Below are 15,476 nucleotides of genomic sequence, written 5' to 3' on the forward strand. Positions count from 1 at the left end.
AAAGGAAGGGAAATATTCAGGGTACAGAATCAAAGAGGAAGAAGCAAATATCAGCAGCAGGTAAGCCCTGAAGCTCCTGAAGCCAAAGCCCCCTACTGGGCCCACAGAAGATGAGGTGCTGAACTGTCTGAACAAAGCTAGAAGGAACCCCTGAGGGCTACAACATTAGCATAAGGGTGGGATAGAAAATAGTCTTCCGAGCTGGTGAAGGAGATGACTGTGTTAACTGTCATGGGCCTTGGTTCATAGCTGGGGAGAAAACAAAGGAGATAAAAGAAAATTAGATAAAGCTGAGGAGAAAATCAGCAAACTGAATATAGATCTGAATTGAGATTAGAGTGAAAATTAAGGTTAATATGAAAGAGAAGAAAATACAAAAAAAGGTCTAATATTAGGTATCCCATGAAGACATAATAAAGAGAACCTCTGTGAAAGGTTATATTCAAAGAGATGATGCCTGAGAGTCTTCCATAACTGATGAGAGGAATAAAATCTTTAGATTCAGGAAATCTCTCAAAAAAAATCCCAAGCAGGATGAATAAAAATACATCCACACTAAAAAAGTAAATAATAAAATAAATATATATATAAATCCACACTTGGATACACCATAGTAAACCTTGGAACACCAGACAAAAATTACTTTTAAAGAGCAATAGTGAAAATTCAGATTACTTACAAAAATCAAACTTAGCAGAATTTTGAAACAAAATGCTAAAGTAACTTCCAAAGGATGTACAGTGGATTTGTATTATTCATTGCTCCTAAGGGAAATACTTGGTTAGATTCTTGCGAGCCTCTAGACACTATCAATATATAATCTTGTTTCATGTGTATTTCTGTTTTAACACACCTTATTTAATATATATTGTTGATTCATTAACATTGAAGTCACAGCCAACAGCAGTATAACACATGCCTGAAAGAACCTTATCTAACACACATATTCTCCAAAAGGCATATCACAGTCTTGCACTTAGGAACACTATGCAGTACTTCAAAATAATACCCGGGGATCAGTGAAATCACCAACAGAAAGCACAAAAAACGTGGCACTAAACAGAAAGCAAGAGAGATACTGCTTATAGCAGAAGAGCTGAAGTAAGAAGGCAGAGCCTTGCACCGCTCAACCTCAGATGTGGATCTGCGCCTCCAGCCACTCAAATTTGTCACTGCCTGAGCATGTCCACAAATGACCCTGACGCACAGCAAGGACTGACTTTCAGGTTACAAATAGATTATAGCAACCAGGCAAATTTGCAAATACAAAACCCACGAATAATGATGACTGAATAATGATGACCAACTGTACTTCACAAGAAAGAAAGTTAGGTCTGACATAATGAAAGGCTTAGTGAGCATAGAGACTGGTAAACATGGGCAAATCCAAAGAAACACTGACTATAAAATAATCTCAATGTCTAATTTGGGAAATAAAAAAAAGCAGAACAAACATAATCAGACAATGAAAACATATAAGACAGAGGATGGGGTGATTAAAGTTAAATGTTTAAAAATCATTGTATTATTTGGGAGAAATTTTCTGATTATTTAGATATTAGATTAACTATGCATGTTAAAATGTGAAGGGCACTGCTAAGGAAATAGCATTAACTTCCAAAATAGTAGAGGGAAAAATGGGGTGAACCACTTAATCATTCCACAAGAAGGTAGCAAAAAACAGGATAAACAGAAATAAAATAAAAGGATAGAAATAACCCCAAAATATCATGTTGGATTAAAAAATAATGAAACAAATTATAGCTATGCACTTTAAATAGAACTTTAAAACACCAAGGTGAGATGTAAAAAGACAGAAAAAGTTAGACAAATATTAATACTAACCTAAAAAAAACAGGTGTAGCTTTATTAGTATCAATCAAAACAAACTATGTAAAGCAGTATTAGGAATTTTTAAAAAGTAGGGGTTATTATTGTGGATGAAAAAGGGGCCACATACTAAACCTGACAAGCTCAGGGCAGGCCTGCATGGCAGGCCCTATAAACTTAGAGATCAAAATTAACCACATAGGATGGTCTGAACATAAAAATTCCTAATTAAAAGAGGGTCATGACAGGCACTCATATCCATGGCCTGTAGTTTCCTTGGCAAAGATCGATCTTTACCTTAAGTAAGCCTGTCTATTGTCTTTTTTGCATCTAACATACCTTGGAATGTCAAAGTAATCCCTTTTTTCCAGACCCTTCAGGGCATAGCCCATAGAACCCCTCATTGTCATCTTGTTCCGGGAATACCATCTCTATGTATTGTAAATGTTAATTATTAACTATCCTGCACCCACCAATGTAAAATAGCTATGCAACTCTCCGTTTTACTTTTTATCCAATCCCAGAGATTTCCCCCACTTTGTTTTCTCCCACCCCATCAATCTACCACAAATGGATTTCACATAACCCTTCTTATATCTCCTCCTTTGAGTCTAACGTAGAAAATAAGCTGCAAAACTGCTATTCTCCAGAGCATTTTCTTAATCTGGAGATTTTCTTTCCCGGCAATTGTCACTTTGGCTCAAATAAACTCATTAAAATTCTCTACAGGTTTGGACATTTCTTAAGTTGCCACTATAAAATGATAAAAAAATTAATTTACAAGCTGATTAAATAATTCTAAATCTCCATGTACCTCCTACATAGCCTCGAAGTGTCTTTGTGTATACATATATAAAACTGACAGAGAAAATGATCACGCTTGGGAGATTTTAACAAAACTCTCTCAGTAACTAACCAAATTCAGTTAAGATAGAAGTTACAGATGACCCAATTAAGAAGTTTAATTTAATAAGCATATAGAAAACTATAGTCAATCCTGTACCCAATAATTTGAGAATACACATAGTTTTCAAGCATATGAGACATACGAAAACCTATCATGCATTAGACATAAAGCAAATCTGAAATAATAGATATCAGATGAACTTGCTGTCTAACCACAACTAAAGATGAATTAATTAATATGGGAATTCTCTTCATATTTTTTCTGTAAGAATCTAAAACTGTTTGATATAAAAAGTTTATTAAAATATATTTTGGGAATTTAAAAATCTACATATGGATTAAAGAAGAAACTAAAACGAACAATTAAAAAACAGAATTGAGTAACAATGAAATGAGTGGAATGTAGCTTGTGGGATTTAGAACTAAAGCCACGGAATTTTCTAGCCTTAAAAATTCACATTAGAAGGAAGGCAGGCTAAAAATTAACACAATAAGCATTCATCTCACAACATCAGGAAAAGTATAGAATAAACTCAAAGAAGCATATGGGAAAAAAATCTCAGAGGAAAAAATAGAAACAAAGATTTAACAGAAAAAATCAAAGGCCAAAGTTGAGTTCTCTGTAAAGACCCACATTAGCATACCTTTGTAGAAACTGATCAAGAAACAAAAAAGTTATAAACGAACAGTGCAGGCATGAAAAAGGAGAAAATAACTGCAGATACAATAAAGATATGTGAATAAAAAAATATGAACGTAATGCCAATAAATTGAAAGTCTTAGACAAAATGGACAATCCTAGGACGATTATTAAAGAATTAAAAAATAAATTTTAAAAAAATTATTGATTCAGTATGTTAAAATATTTTAACATATAAATTAATTAACTAGCAACAGACACAGGCCTACATGGTTTTACTGGTGCATTACAGCAATCATTTAAGAAAAAAGCAATTCCTATCTTATACAAACTCTTCCAAAGAATAGAAAAAAGAAGGAACACTTTTCAACGTTGATACCCAAATCAGAAAACAATACTATATGTGAATGGACAATTACATATCAAACTCCTCACTTATGAACATAAATGCAAAAATACTAGACAAAATATTAGCAACTGAGCAATGCATTAAAGATACTTCAAATTTATGATGTGCTTATCCTAGAAATGCCAAGGATGGTTAAACATCAAGCAAACAAACAAACAAAAAACAAACAAAAAAATAAACTATCCACGAATTTTAGATTAAAGGATTAAACATTTAGATTAAAGGATTAAACTATCCACATTAGATTAAAGGAGAAAACACAGATGACAATCTCAATATTTAAAGAAAAAACATTAAATAAATCCAACATTCAATAGATTCATCAAACCAACATTCAGATGAATGGTTTGTGACCTAATTCCCAGCAAACTATGAATGGAAAAAAACTTTCTAACCTGAAAAAACAAAGTGTATCACCATCCTTAATAGTGAATAGTTAGAATTCCTTTAAAGTCAGTAACAAGAAAATCCTGCTATATATGTTTTTAAACTAAGCACTGCTATGGAATCCCAGCAAGCATGATAAGAAAAGAAAAAGAAATAAAAGGTATACAAATTACAGTGGAAATCATTAAAGCATTATTACTTTCAGGTAACATAATATCAACATAGAAATGTGAAAGGACATATATTCTCCAACCCAGCAATCCCATTCCTTGGTATATACCCTAGAAATATTGTCCTCAGTCGACATAGGAAATATGTACAAGAATGATAATAGCAGTATTTGTAATGACAGGAAAAATGGAAATAATCTAAATGTTTGTCACTAGGAGAATGGATAAATTGTGGGATTCAGTTCCAGACCACTGCAATAAAACATGTATTGCAATAAAGTGAGTCATAATCTTTTTCTGGTAGAGGGTCTTGCCTTCAATTTGTAAAAACCACAACATCTGTAAAGCACAATAAAATGAAACATGCCTTCATTCTGTAAAAACACAATTTGAAGTTTACAGTGTTAATAGCTACTTTGTATTCCCATGTTACTTTATATATCATGTTATGTGTTTTTTCTGTACATAATGATTCCTTGTTTATAAATCTGATTCTTCAACTGGACTATGGACACCCTGAAATCAGAATCAGTCTTAATCATCCTTATATCATTAGCCTAGTGCAGTGCTTAAGAGAAGTACTCAATAGCTTTAAATAAATGAATAGCTAGAAAAGTGTTTTTGCAGTGGTACATGATATACTTGGAAAAAAGCATCACTGATGCTGGACAAGAGAAATCAATATCACATTTATGTTTGTAAATAAGTTTACACTAATACAATGCTGTTTCTATTATTAGGATTCCACATAAGATTTCATTCAGAAAAAAACACACAAAAAAACGGTTCTAAAAGAGTTAGAAAACCAAGGTCAAAGCAGATCCCAGACTTTTTAAATTTCGTGGATTGGTATAATTAAAAGAAAGAATATACCAACACAAAAAATGTAGGAAAGAGAGCCTCAGAATAAAGGACAGCTTTTAAAGTTGAATACAATTAGTTATGGAAAATGTTTTTTTACATTGTCCCTTTTTTTTCCCCACAGCATTCATTTTATTGTAATCTGCTATCAATGTTACATCATAAAGTCAGTCTATCTCCTCCTGAAGACGAAAACAATCTCACAGAAAGGAGCAAATAAAAACACTCTACCAAACCAAGTGAATTGGCTAGAAGTAACTTTATTAACCTCCATGCAGCTTAGGAGGGAAGGGACGCAATAAAATCACATTTGTCAGTAGCTTGTTCAGGGAGTGTGAGATTCAAGTATTATATACTTGAAAACTCCATGATGCTTTGTTTAAACAGTTTTTACTGGGTTAATGGAATCACTGACTAAGGTCACTCACACCCATAGATATACACAGCCTTGATCTATTTATAAGAAAGGCTTTAAAAATAAGGTAATTTGGGGGTAATTTTAGTGCATATTTTCTATCAATGACCTGCTCATTCTCTCCTAAACCTCACTACATAAAACTGTCTGGAGAAGGTGAATTATTAGAAATACCAGGAACCTTCCTGACAGCCACACTCTCAATTCCAGCAGCAGTGAGGCAAGACTTTGCAGGATCGGAACCTCTTACTTGTCCAGCTTCCCTGCCTACTATTTTTTTTCTTATTTTTATTTATTTATTTATTTATTTATTTATTTATTTATTTATTTTTTTAATTTATTTATATTACTTTCAGGTGCACAAGACAAAGTAATACTCAGACGTTTATCATTTATATCCCTCACACTGTGTGAACCTCCCTCCCCCCATCCACTATCACTCTGACATCGCAGAGCCATTACATTTCCACTGTCTCTATTCCTAAAGCTATACTCCGCTTCTTGTAAGTATATACATACACACACACACACACACACACACACACACACACACAAAATTATAGTTGGCATTCATTATTGTTCAGCTTCAAGTGTACAGTGCAGTGATCAGGCATCTACATCATCCCTGAGGTGGTCTCCCAAATGGGACAAGTGTCCATCGGATACCCTACAAAATCTTTACAACATTATTGATTACATTCCCCAAATTTTCAAAACCCCATGGCCATCTTGTAGTTACTGACTGTTTTCTAATCCCCTCACCTTCCCCTTTATCCCCACCCCCTCTCCCATCTAGCAACCCTCAGTTTTTCTTCTGTGTCTACATTGTCCCTTTTTATTTTTCCCATTTTGATTGGATTTTGAAACCTCATCATAGACGAGCAGTATAACAATTACCAATAAAGCTCTTTAAAAATAGAGTTTTGGACCCAATCTCTGGAATTTCCCATTGGGTGGATCTGGGATGAGTTTCAGAAATTTGTAGTTTTTAAAAGCTCACCAGGTGATTTTCATGCACATCTAGGTTTAGAAAAAACTGACTTAGAATCCTCTTCCACAGGAAAATTGAAATACTGTAACGTTTCTGTTGCTATCATAAGCAACATGAGAAATCATATATAATTGAAAGCAACAAAGGAACAAGACAAAGACAAAGAAACAAAAACTCATAGACACACACAATAGTTAGTGGTCACCAGAGGGCAAGGGAGGGGGTGATGGTAGATGAGGGTAAATGGGATCAAATATATGGTGATGGAAGGAGAACTCACTTTGGGTGGTGAACACAAAATAGATATAGATGATGTATTACAAAATCGGATACTTGAAACCTATATAACTTTACTAACCATTGTCACCCCAATAAACTTTACTTTAAAAGAAAAAGAAATCATGGATCTCTATTTGATTCTTTTGAGATACATATATGAGTACAGACTACAATGTCTGACAATTAAGTTCGCGAACTTCATACACTTACATTGGCAGCACAGTACAAACAGCTTGGTAAGGTTTCATAACTTTGGTATATCAGTGTCTCACAGCTGTGTTCATGTCGACATGTGGCAATGTCTTGCTGAGTGGCATTCATTATTGTTGTTGCGTGTTTTTGTGTGCCATCACAAGAATGACTGAGCTTGAATTAGAGCAATGAACAAACATTAAATTTCTTGTTAAACTTAGCAAGAGTGCAAGTGAAATCAGGGACGTGTTAGTCCAAGTTTATGGGGATAATGCCATGAAGAAAATGGATTAAACGTTTTTCTGAGGGAAGAGAACTTGTCTCTGATGAACAGAGGTCAGGGAAAGGGCGGCCGGTTGGCTCAGCTGGTTAGAGAACAGGCAGTGCTCATAACACCAACGTCGCTGGTTCCATTCCCACATGGGCCAGTGAGCTGTGCCCTCCACAACTAGACTGAAAATGACAACTTGACTTGGAGCCGATGGGTCCTGGAAAAACACACTGTTCCCCAATAAAAATTAAAAAAAAAAAAAAAAGGTCAGGGCAACCAGTAACAAGCAGAAATGACAAAAACAGTGCAAAAATTTGTCGAACTGTGCGACAAAATCGTCAGCTGACTGTGAGAAGTATAGCAGACCATTTAAACATTGATAGAAAAACCAGTTAGCAAAACCTTAACTGGAAATCTTGGCATGAGAAACGTGTGTGCAAAAATGGTCCCGGAGAAGCTCACCGATGAACAAAAGCAAAGGAGAGTAGAAGTTTGTCAAGAACTTTTGGAGAGGCAAGATGATGTTTTGGGCCGTTTTACCACAGGTGATGAAACATGGGTGTACCAATATGACCCTGAAACAAAGCATCAAACTGAACAATGGAAGTCAGCCAATTCTCTAGGACCAAAAAAGTTTCGTCAGTCCAAATCAAGAGTCAAAACAATGTTGCTAAACTTTTTTGATATCAGAGGGATTATTCTTTATGAATTTGTACCAGCTGAACAGTTAACCAAATTTACTATTTGGAAGTGCTGAAAAGGGTGCATGAAAAAGTCAGACAAAAACGACCTGAACTTTTCGCCAATTCATGGCTCTTGCATCATGACCATGCACCAACTCACACAGCACTGTATGTGAGGGAGTTTTTAGCGAGTAAACAATTAACTGTATTGGAGCACCCTCCCTACTCACCTGATCTGGGCCCCAATGACTTTTTTCTTTTCCCAAAGATAAAGGAAATATTGAAAGGAAGACATTTTGATGACATTCAGGACATCAAGGGTAACATGACTGCTCTGATGGCCATTCCAGAAAAAGAATTCCAAAATTGCTTTGACGGGTGAACTAGGCACTGACGTCGGTGCATAGCTTTCCAAGGGGAGTATTTTGAAGGTGACGGTAGTGATATTCAGCAATGAGGTATGTAGCACTTTTTCTTGGATGAGTTCGTGAACTTTATTGTCAGATTTCCTTTATCAGAATGCTTCCATTGCTCCTTTCTCTTATCCTTCCTCTTTCCCTCCCTTCCTAGCTCCATGATTACTTATCCACAATTGCAAAATCCAAAAAGTTCTGAAAATTAAAGTTATACATAACGTTATATTTGGTAACAAAATATGATCTGACTATAAAAATCGGGTGACAAAACCTGATCTCAACTAACAAATTGTGTATAGGCTTTTAATTTATTCTACTTAATGTTCACATGCTTCAATGTAGAAATTAATGTATGTGATTATGAGGTGATACCCAAAGCTACCAAGATATAATGCAATATATGGCATATGTGCCTTAATGCCTTTCTAAAAATTTAAAGAAGTACAAATTCTGATTTGAATATTAAAACAAATGGCAACTCAAATCAAAACCTGCTTCCCTGTGTATGGCAATGTTCTCATTATTCATTGTATTAAATGGTTATTGTTTAAAAAAATGTTCACACCTTAAAAGTATAAAAGTACCTAAGAATGAGAAATAATGCAATTTTTAAATGTTTCTTTTTGGAAAGGTGCTCTATATAAACAGTTACTTTCTTGCACAATCAAAGTATTTATATGTCCTTGTCAGGAATATTTTCTCTTTAAAAAGATATGGGGCTTAGTAAATAGTCTAAACTTTATACTTTTGAATACTTATAAATTAAATGTTAAAGTACCTCAAATAATTGAAAATGTAATTTACTTTTAGGTGCCAGGAGGGATATTTTGACAATGAAAAGTCCTTCATACAATCCTACAATGATTAGTGAAATAAAGCATGAAAATATTGATTAAATCACAATTACTAGCAGTTCTGAAAACTACAGCCCTATTATTACACTTGTTCTTAAATTCAGAGTAACAATTCAGTCCTATAAAAGCAGAAAATGCACGTGCATTCTCTCTCCCTCTCCCGCTCCCCCTCAAGCCAAGTTCCTTTCAATTTAAGAAATATTAACTACCATGAGGCTAGTTGTCCATTAAGGATATGTGAATTTTTACCATTTCCTATTCCAAATAATTCTATACATTCAGAAATAAGAAAATGAATTCTCAACCTTACACTAAAATATAAGAGAGACAAGATTACCAACAGTTTAAGTAGAAATAAGCATAAGCACATAAATATACAGAGGAGGACTACATATCTTAGACTAGACTATCACCACTGTGAAATAAATTCATGTGTCTATGTAGCTCAGACAACTTGTAACACCAGTGTTTTTCTGATGAGGAATCTTTTGTCCTAGGCCAGAAATCAAAACACCCCAGGGTCTAAAACCTTGTTTCTAACTCGTGTACTTGTCACAAGCAGGGTATGAGATTCTTAAGTGTCTGCTATTCAAATAATCACCCTTTGTGTATACTACAGTAAGTGAATATCCTCGATATTGAAGTGTGGGAATTGATTGCTGATGTGGAAAATAATGGCATCAATTCCACTACTAATTTGAGCTATGAACTAGACTTGATATATTGTTGGCTACAAATCCCTGGAGTATTTCCCTATTTGGAAAAATAACACTGGCAGAATAATCTCCTTCACTGACTCATCACAAATCCAATTTCGCAAAGTGATTGCTATTAAGACAGCACTTGTTTTACTTTGCCCACTGAAAAGACAATGGCCGAAATACTTTATTATTGATGGATGAACATTTAGAAAGACCGAACGATAATATTTATTAACATGTATAGAATAATGCATAATGCCCTAAAATAGGTGTTGGGTAATCTCAGGATCCAGCACCCTGTGCATCAGTGATGTCGGGCTCCACCAGTTACCTGACTCTGTGTCTTCACAAACAATTCCTATGCCTAGTGTACTCTTCTCCCTCCCATTCCTACTACCCTCCTCTGAATCCCTGTGAGGTTTAGCACCCACAACCAGCCTTGCCTTTTGGCTAACATAAACAATAACACTGACTCTGAGAAACTGGTCTCAAAGACCTCCATAAATGGCAATAGGTTTCCCTCCTCCTGTCAAAATCCATTCAAAAGCAAAAAACTCATTCATCTGGTTGGCCCTTGGGGTTGATAAATAAGGAAATCAATGAATCATCTGAACATTTCAATTATTTCAAAATTTCAGAAAGTAATACCCCACCTTCCAATTCTATAAAATTAAAATTTTAAATATTACATCATATAAGTGTACCTTTTAATAGGAAATACCTATGAACTAGACTTGTCTTCAAGAGAATCTAAGCTAGGCTTTCCCTAACATGATTGTGGCAATTCATGGTTTTACGCACTGTTTTAAAGCAAAATCTCAAGTGCAATGTCAATATACAGGAAAAGTAGCTCTACATAACTCTAGGACTCCATCAGACATAACTGAATTGCACTATAAGTTGTAGAGTCACAGTGCAAAAGTGAACACAGCAGACTTTGGAGCCCAGGCCAGATCCTTTACTGTATGCTTACAAACTCTGTGGCTTTCTTAGCTTTAATTTCCTCTTCTATAAAATGAGACTACCACCTGTCTTCTAGAGTTGTTTTGAGAGTTTGAGATAATATATACAAAATCCCCAGCACAGAGCTTGGCACATAGTAGTGCTCAATAAATTGCCATTACTACCATATTTCCCCAAAATTAAGACCTAGCCGGACAATCAGCTCTAATGTATCTTTGGGAGTACAAATTAATATAAGATCCGGTCTTATTTTACTATAATGTAAGACCGGGTCTAATAATATAATATAATATAATACTGGGTCTTATATTAATTTTTGCTACAAAAGATGCATTAGAGCTGACTGTCTGGCTAGGTCTTATTTTTGTTGATATCTGAGTCAAAAAAATCACAATACATCTGTTAACACTAGCAAAGCCTCAGAGACTCTGATATGCAATTAGTTCTGCTTTACGATATAAAGCCTTTCATAATGGTGAACAGACATTGTTAAGGTAACTAGCAATCTTTGCTTAAAACACAGTCTCATCTGCCTGAGAGACTACAAAAGGAGACAATGCTACCAGTCCAGTTCACATCCATTTCTGTACTCACTCTCAGAAAAAATATATATATATAATAGATACTATATCTATTATATATACTATACATACTATATCTAGTGTCTATTACCTATTTCATTACTTCTCAAACTTTTTCAGGTTAGAATCCCTTAGAGAAACAGATGTCAGCTATAGATATTTTCACCAGGAAAAAGGCACATACTAATATACAAAATTGTGCATACAATTTCAAGGAGTTTAGTAAATCCACACATGAGAGCAAGAACTGCTGTTCTAGTATTCACCTAAGTTAGTATGTGCTACCTTATATTGCTATTTACCCGCACCCATGTGTGTGCTGACTCAGATCAAAAGTTGCTCAGAGTTGGTAATGGGTCTTATAACCCTCTGTATCGACAGCCTGGGTGCATTGTTCAGCCCATAGCAGAGAGTCAATATATGTTAAGAATTCTTAATAGAAGGTTATTTACCCATTTTGTGTCCATCAATGGCTAAGCGCTATACAATGAAATGAGAATTCAAATATTAAATAAGGACCCAATCCTCAAGAAACTCAGTCTAATGTAAAGAGAGAAAAAAAGGAAACATGATTACAATAGTGAAAAAAGAGGCTAAACGGAGGGGGAAACAGATGGGAAAAGGGGCAGAGTGGGAGTGGGACCTGATGCTCTCAGATTTTTAGGTTTGTTGGAGATGATGGGTTAGATTAGAAAGATGACATGGAAAGCTTCCTGGAAAATGAAGCATGCTTAGGTCCAACGAAAACAACAAAATACCAGAAAAGGGGTAGAAACATAGAGAAGCAAAAAAACCCAACAAAACAAAACAAAACAAAAAACCAAACAAGAATAGGGGAGTGGGGAAGCATCCCTTAATTATTCCTCTTCTATTGTTTCATTCCTATAGCTAATCAAACACTACTCCTGAAACACTGTTAATATTGCACGTATATTGCTGTTAATTCTATACTTGTAAAACACCTATATGAACATGCTACAACAAATAATTTTGGCCATTCCATCCAATTCTTTAACGTAAGATTTGATCAAATCCACCATGATAAATCAGGATAAATTCAGTGTGTTTTAACTGTCCAAAGACACTAGTCACAAGTACCATGCTAATTCATTAGTTAGCACATTTAATCTTCTTATATACTATAACAATGAGATTTTTGCATTATATACAGCTGACAAATAAATGTTACTGAAATTTCAGTTCAAGTTATTTATTTATGGAAGGCAGGTCTGAGTCCATATGTCATTTTCCTCCTGTCTACTCTAAGGAAAAGGTCTGGATTCTACAAAATGGAACCAAGAGAAGTAACCACTGCCAGACAGTATGAGTCAAGTTAAACTTCCTCACCTCACTTTAATAGACTAAAGGGTAGTTAATAGTTCATTTGTTAGGTATTAAACTATTGATAACAGTATCATTAATTTTAGTCAGGCATACATTTCAGTGAAATAAAATTAGTAACTAATTATCTTGTTATTAAAAATCACATCAGGTAGGCTTAGGTAGAGAAAAATTAACTTGCATTATCAAAGTAGAAAACACAAGCAATTTTAGAGCTATTACCTCAAATACTGGGGAAAAAGATAGCAATTTGTACTCTATCTTTTTCTTTTTTTTAATGGGTATCTTGGCTCCTGGCTTCTCTTTTTTCTTTTTTTAATTTTATTGGGGAATACTGAGGAACAGTGTGTTTCTCCCATCAGCTCCAAGTCGTTGTCCTTCAATCTAGTTATGGGGGGCGCAGCTCAGCTCCATGTCCAGTTGCCATTTTCAATCTTTAGTTGCGGGGGCACAGCCCACCATCCTATGTGGAAATTGAACCAGCAACCTTGTTGAGACCTCACGCTCTAACCAACTGAGCCATTCAGCCGTCCCTCCGGAAGCTCAGCGACAGCTCATTGTCTTCAATCTAGTTGTGGAGGGCACAGCTCACTGGCCCATGTGGGAATTGAACCTGCAACCCTGTTGTTCAGAGCTCACGCTCTAGCCAAGTGAGCCATCCGGCTGCCCCTGTACCCCTGTAAAATTTTACTATTTAGTATGCCCTTCTATTTCATTTTATTTTCATAACAGCTTTATAAGGTTGGCAGGTCAGTCAGTATATTTGTAGATGAGTAAACCTTGCATGGCAGAGGCTATATGACTGAAGTTAATTTTTCTGTACCTAAGCCTACCCGATGTGATTTCACATGTTTAAGAGGCAGAACTGGGATTACAAAGTAATCTTCTGACTCACAGTCCAGTGGTCTTTCCTTTATAACACTGTATTTTAAAATCATCTAACACAACCACACTTCCATAAACTATATCCTTGAAACTGCAGTGATAACTGGGCCTTTTAATTATCTATTCTGTTCATAAAATGATTTATTTCTGCCCCTCAAGTGTTTACATTTTATTCTTGATTTATCTTGGACAGTCCAGCACAATATATGTTAGTTCACTACAATATATGTTATCAATATTCCTAGTATGGCTTATATAATTTAATCCTCAAACCAAAAGTATTTCTATATTTCAGACTTACAAACTAATGACGGCAAAAGAGCTTTAATATGAGCTATCAAACAAATACTATTACCCATATTTTGCCATTTTGCCAAGTTTCATTCAATGGCAAGATACCAAGCTACTCTATTTCCTATAATGCCCACTCCTGGAAAAAGGAGGAATTACACCGATATGGAAAACCTGTGATGGTATTTCAGTTGTGAAAAGCAATTTAATTCCTCAATTCAGGGCTTCATACAGGTTGGTTCTTAACCCCACCTCATTCTTAAGTGGGAACCGAGGTGCAACGGGTGAATTTTTATTGCTTTAGGGAACTATATGAGTTTACCCATGTGCTAAATTAAATACACAAGCACTAAACTTACTCGGGAGGGCCGGTATTAAGTACTTTACCTCATTACTAGTCACCTCTACGCAAAAAAAGGAAGTTCCACAAAACCTATTTGCCCTCGTATTGCATTCAAAACCCATACCTCCGCCCCAAACCACTGGCAAACTCCTGCCGCCTCTGTTTCTGCACCATCCACCCTGATTGCTAAGTGGATAAAGTCAGGGAAAGGACACAGGTGACACTAGCCCTCAAGGAGGGGAGGGTTCGCGCTCAAGAATCTTCTCAAACCAGTCCCGCCACTCCTCTGACTCTTATCAAAGCAGTCCCAAGTCCCCTGATTCTAGGATGGCGGCGACTACCAGAAAACAACAACAACAAACAAAACAAGCTGCTGACGCTAATCAATCGGCATCAGTGCCCTCACCCCTCCACAACTAGACATAAAAGGTCACCACCCGGCTCCTCCCAGGGCCCCAGACCCTATCCGCCCCTTACCTAAGCCCTAGCAGCAGCTTTTCAGACAAGAAAGGATACTCTCCATATTCGACATGAGTCCACGACTTTTCTCGGGAGGCGACAGCCAGGGGCAGCGGCAAGGGTTTGACAGGAGGACGCTCTGAGTGTCTTCTTAGTCCCCAGCTGCGTCCAGACAGGTTCCCTGGTTTGCGATCCCACTTCCTGTTTTTGCGCTAGGCCGGCCAGGAGGCGGAGCCGTCTGCGCCGGAGGGGCGGAGCTGGGACCACGCCAAAATGGCTGCCTCCCGCAGAGGCGGTTAGGGTGGGCTGCAGTCGCTGGGGGGCGTCAGGGGGCCAGAGGGCAAGAGGTTACGCCCCTCCCCCTCGCGTTCCTCTCCTGCACCTTAGTCGAACCCAGCGCCTAACGGTTTTCGTCACCCAGCTAACCTCCTAGTTCTTTCTTTTGTCTTAGTCCGCTCTTAACCTTCCTCCCTACCTCTTTCCTCAGATTTCATACTATCTTTGGCCCCTCACTTCTGTTCTCAGAGATTAAATCTTACGGATGAAGGAAAAAAAGGTATAGGGCTTTTAAAGTACTTTTATTTTTTAAATTATAATCGTGTGAAATA

At 36.3% G+C, this 15,476-nt stretch overlaps 1 protein-coding gene across 2 annotated transcripts in view; it reads right to left on the reverse strand.

Moving 5' to 3' along the window:
- The window catches only part of LOC109437976 (charged multivesicular body protein 1B2), a 29,444-nt gene extending 14,361 nt beyond the window's left edge, over positions 1-15,083 (reverse strand). Inside the window, exon 1 of one of the 2 annotated variants that reach the window (XM_019717530.3) lies at positions 14,926-15,083. In XM_019717530.3, the coding sequence (XP_019573089.1) occupies positions 14,926-14,941 (16 nt within the window). In that variant the 5' untranslated portion in view covers positions 14,942-15,083. Of the gene's footprint in view, positions 1-14,886 lie in introns of both variants that reach the window. The other variant, XM_019717527.3, reaches the window with a different exon arrangement.
- Positions 15,084-15,476: the final 393 nt, after the last annotated feature.

The sequence above is a fragment of the Rhinolophus sinicus genome, chromosome 18, assembly GCF_057876585.1.
Source record: "Rhinolophus sinicus isolate RSI-liver-muscle chromosome 18, RSI-T2T, whole genome shotgun sequence".
Lineage (NCBI taxonomy): Eukaryota > Metazoa > Chordata > Mammalia > Chiroptera > Rhinolophidae > Rhinolophus > Rhinolophus sinicus.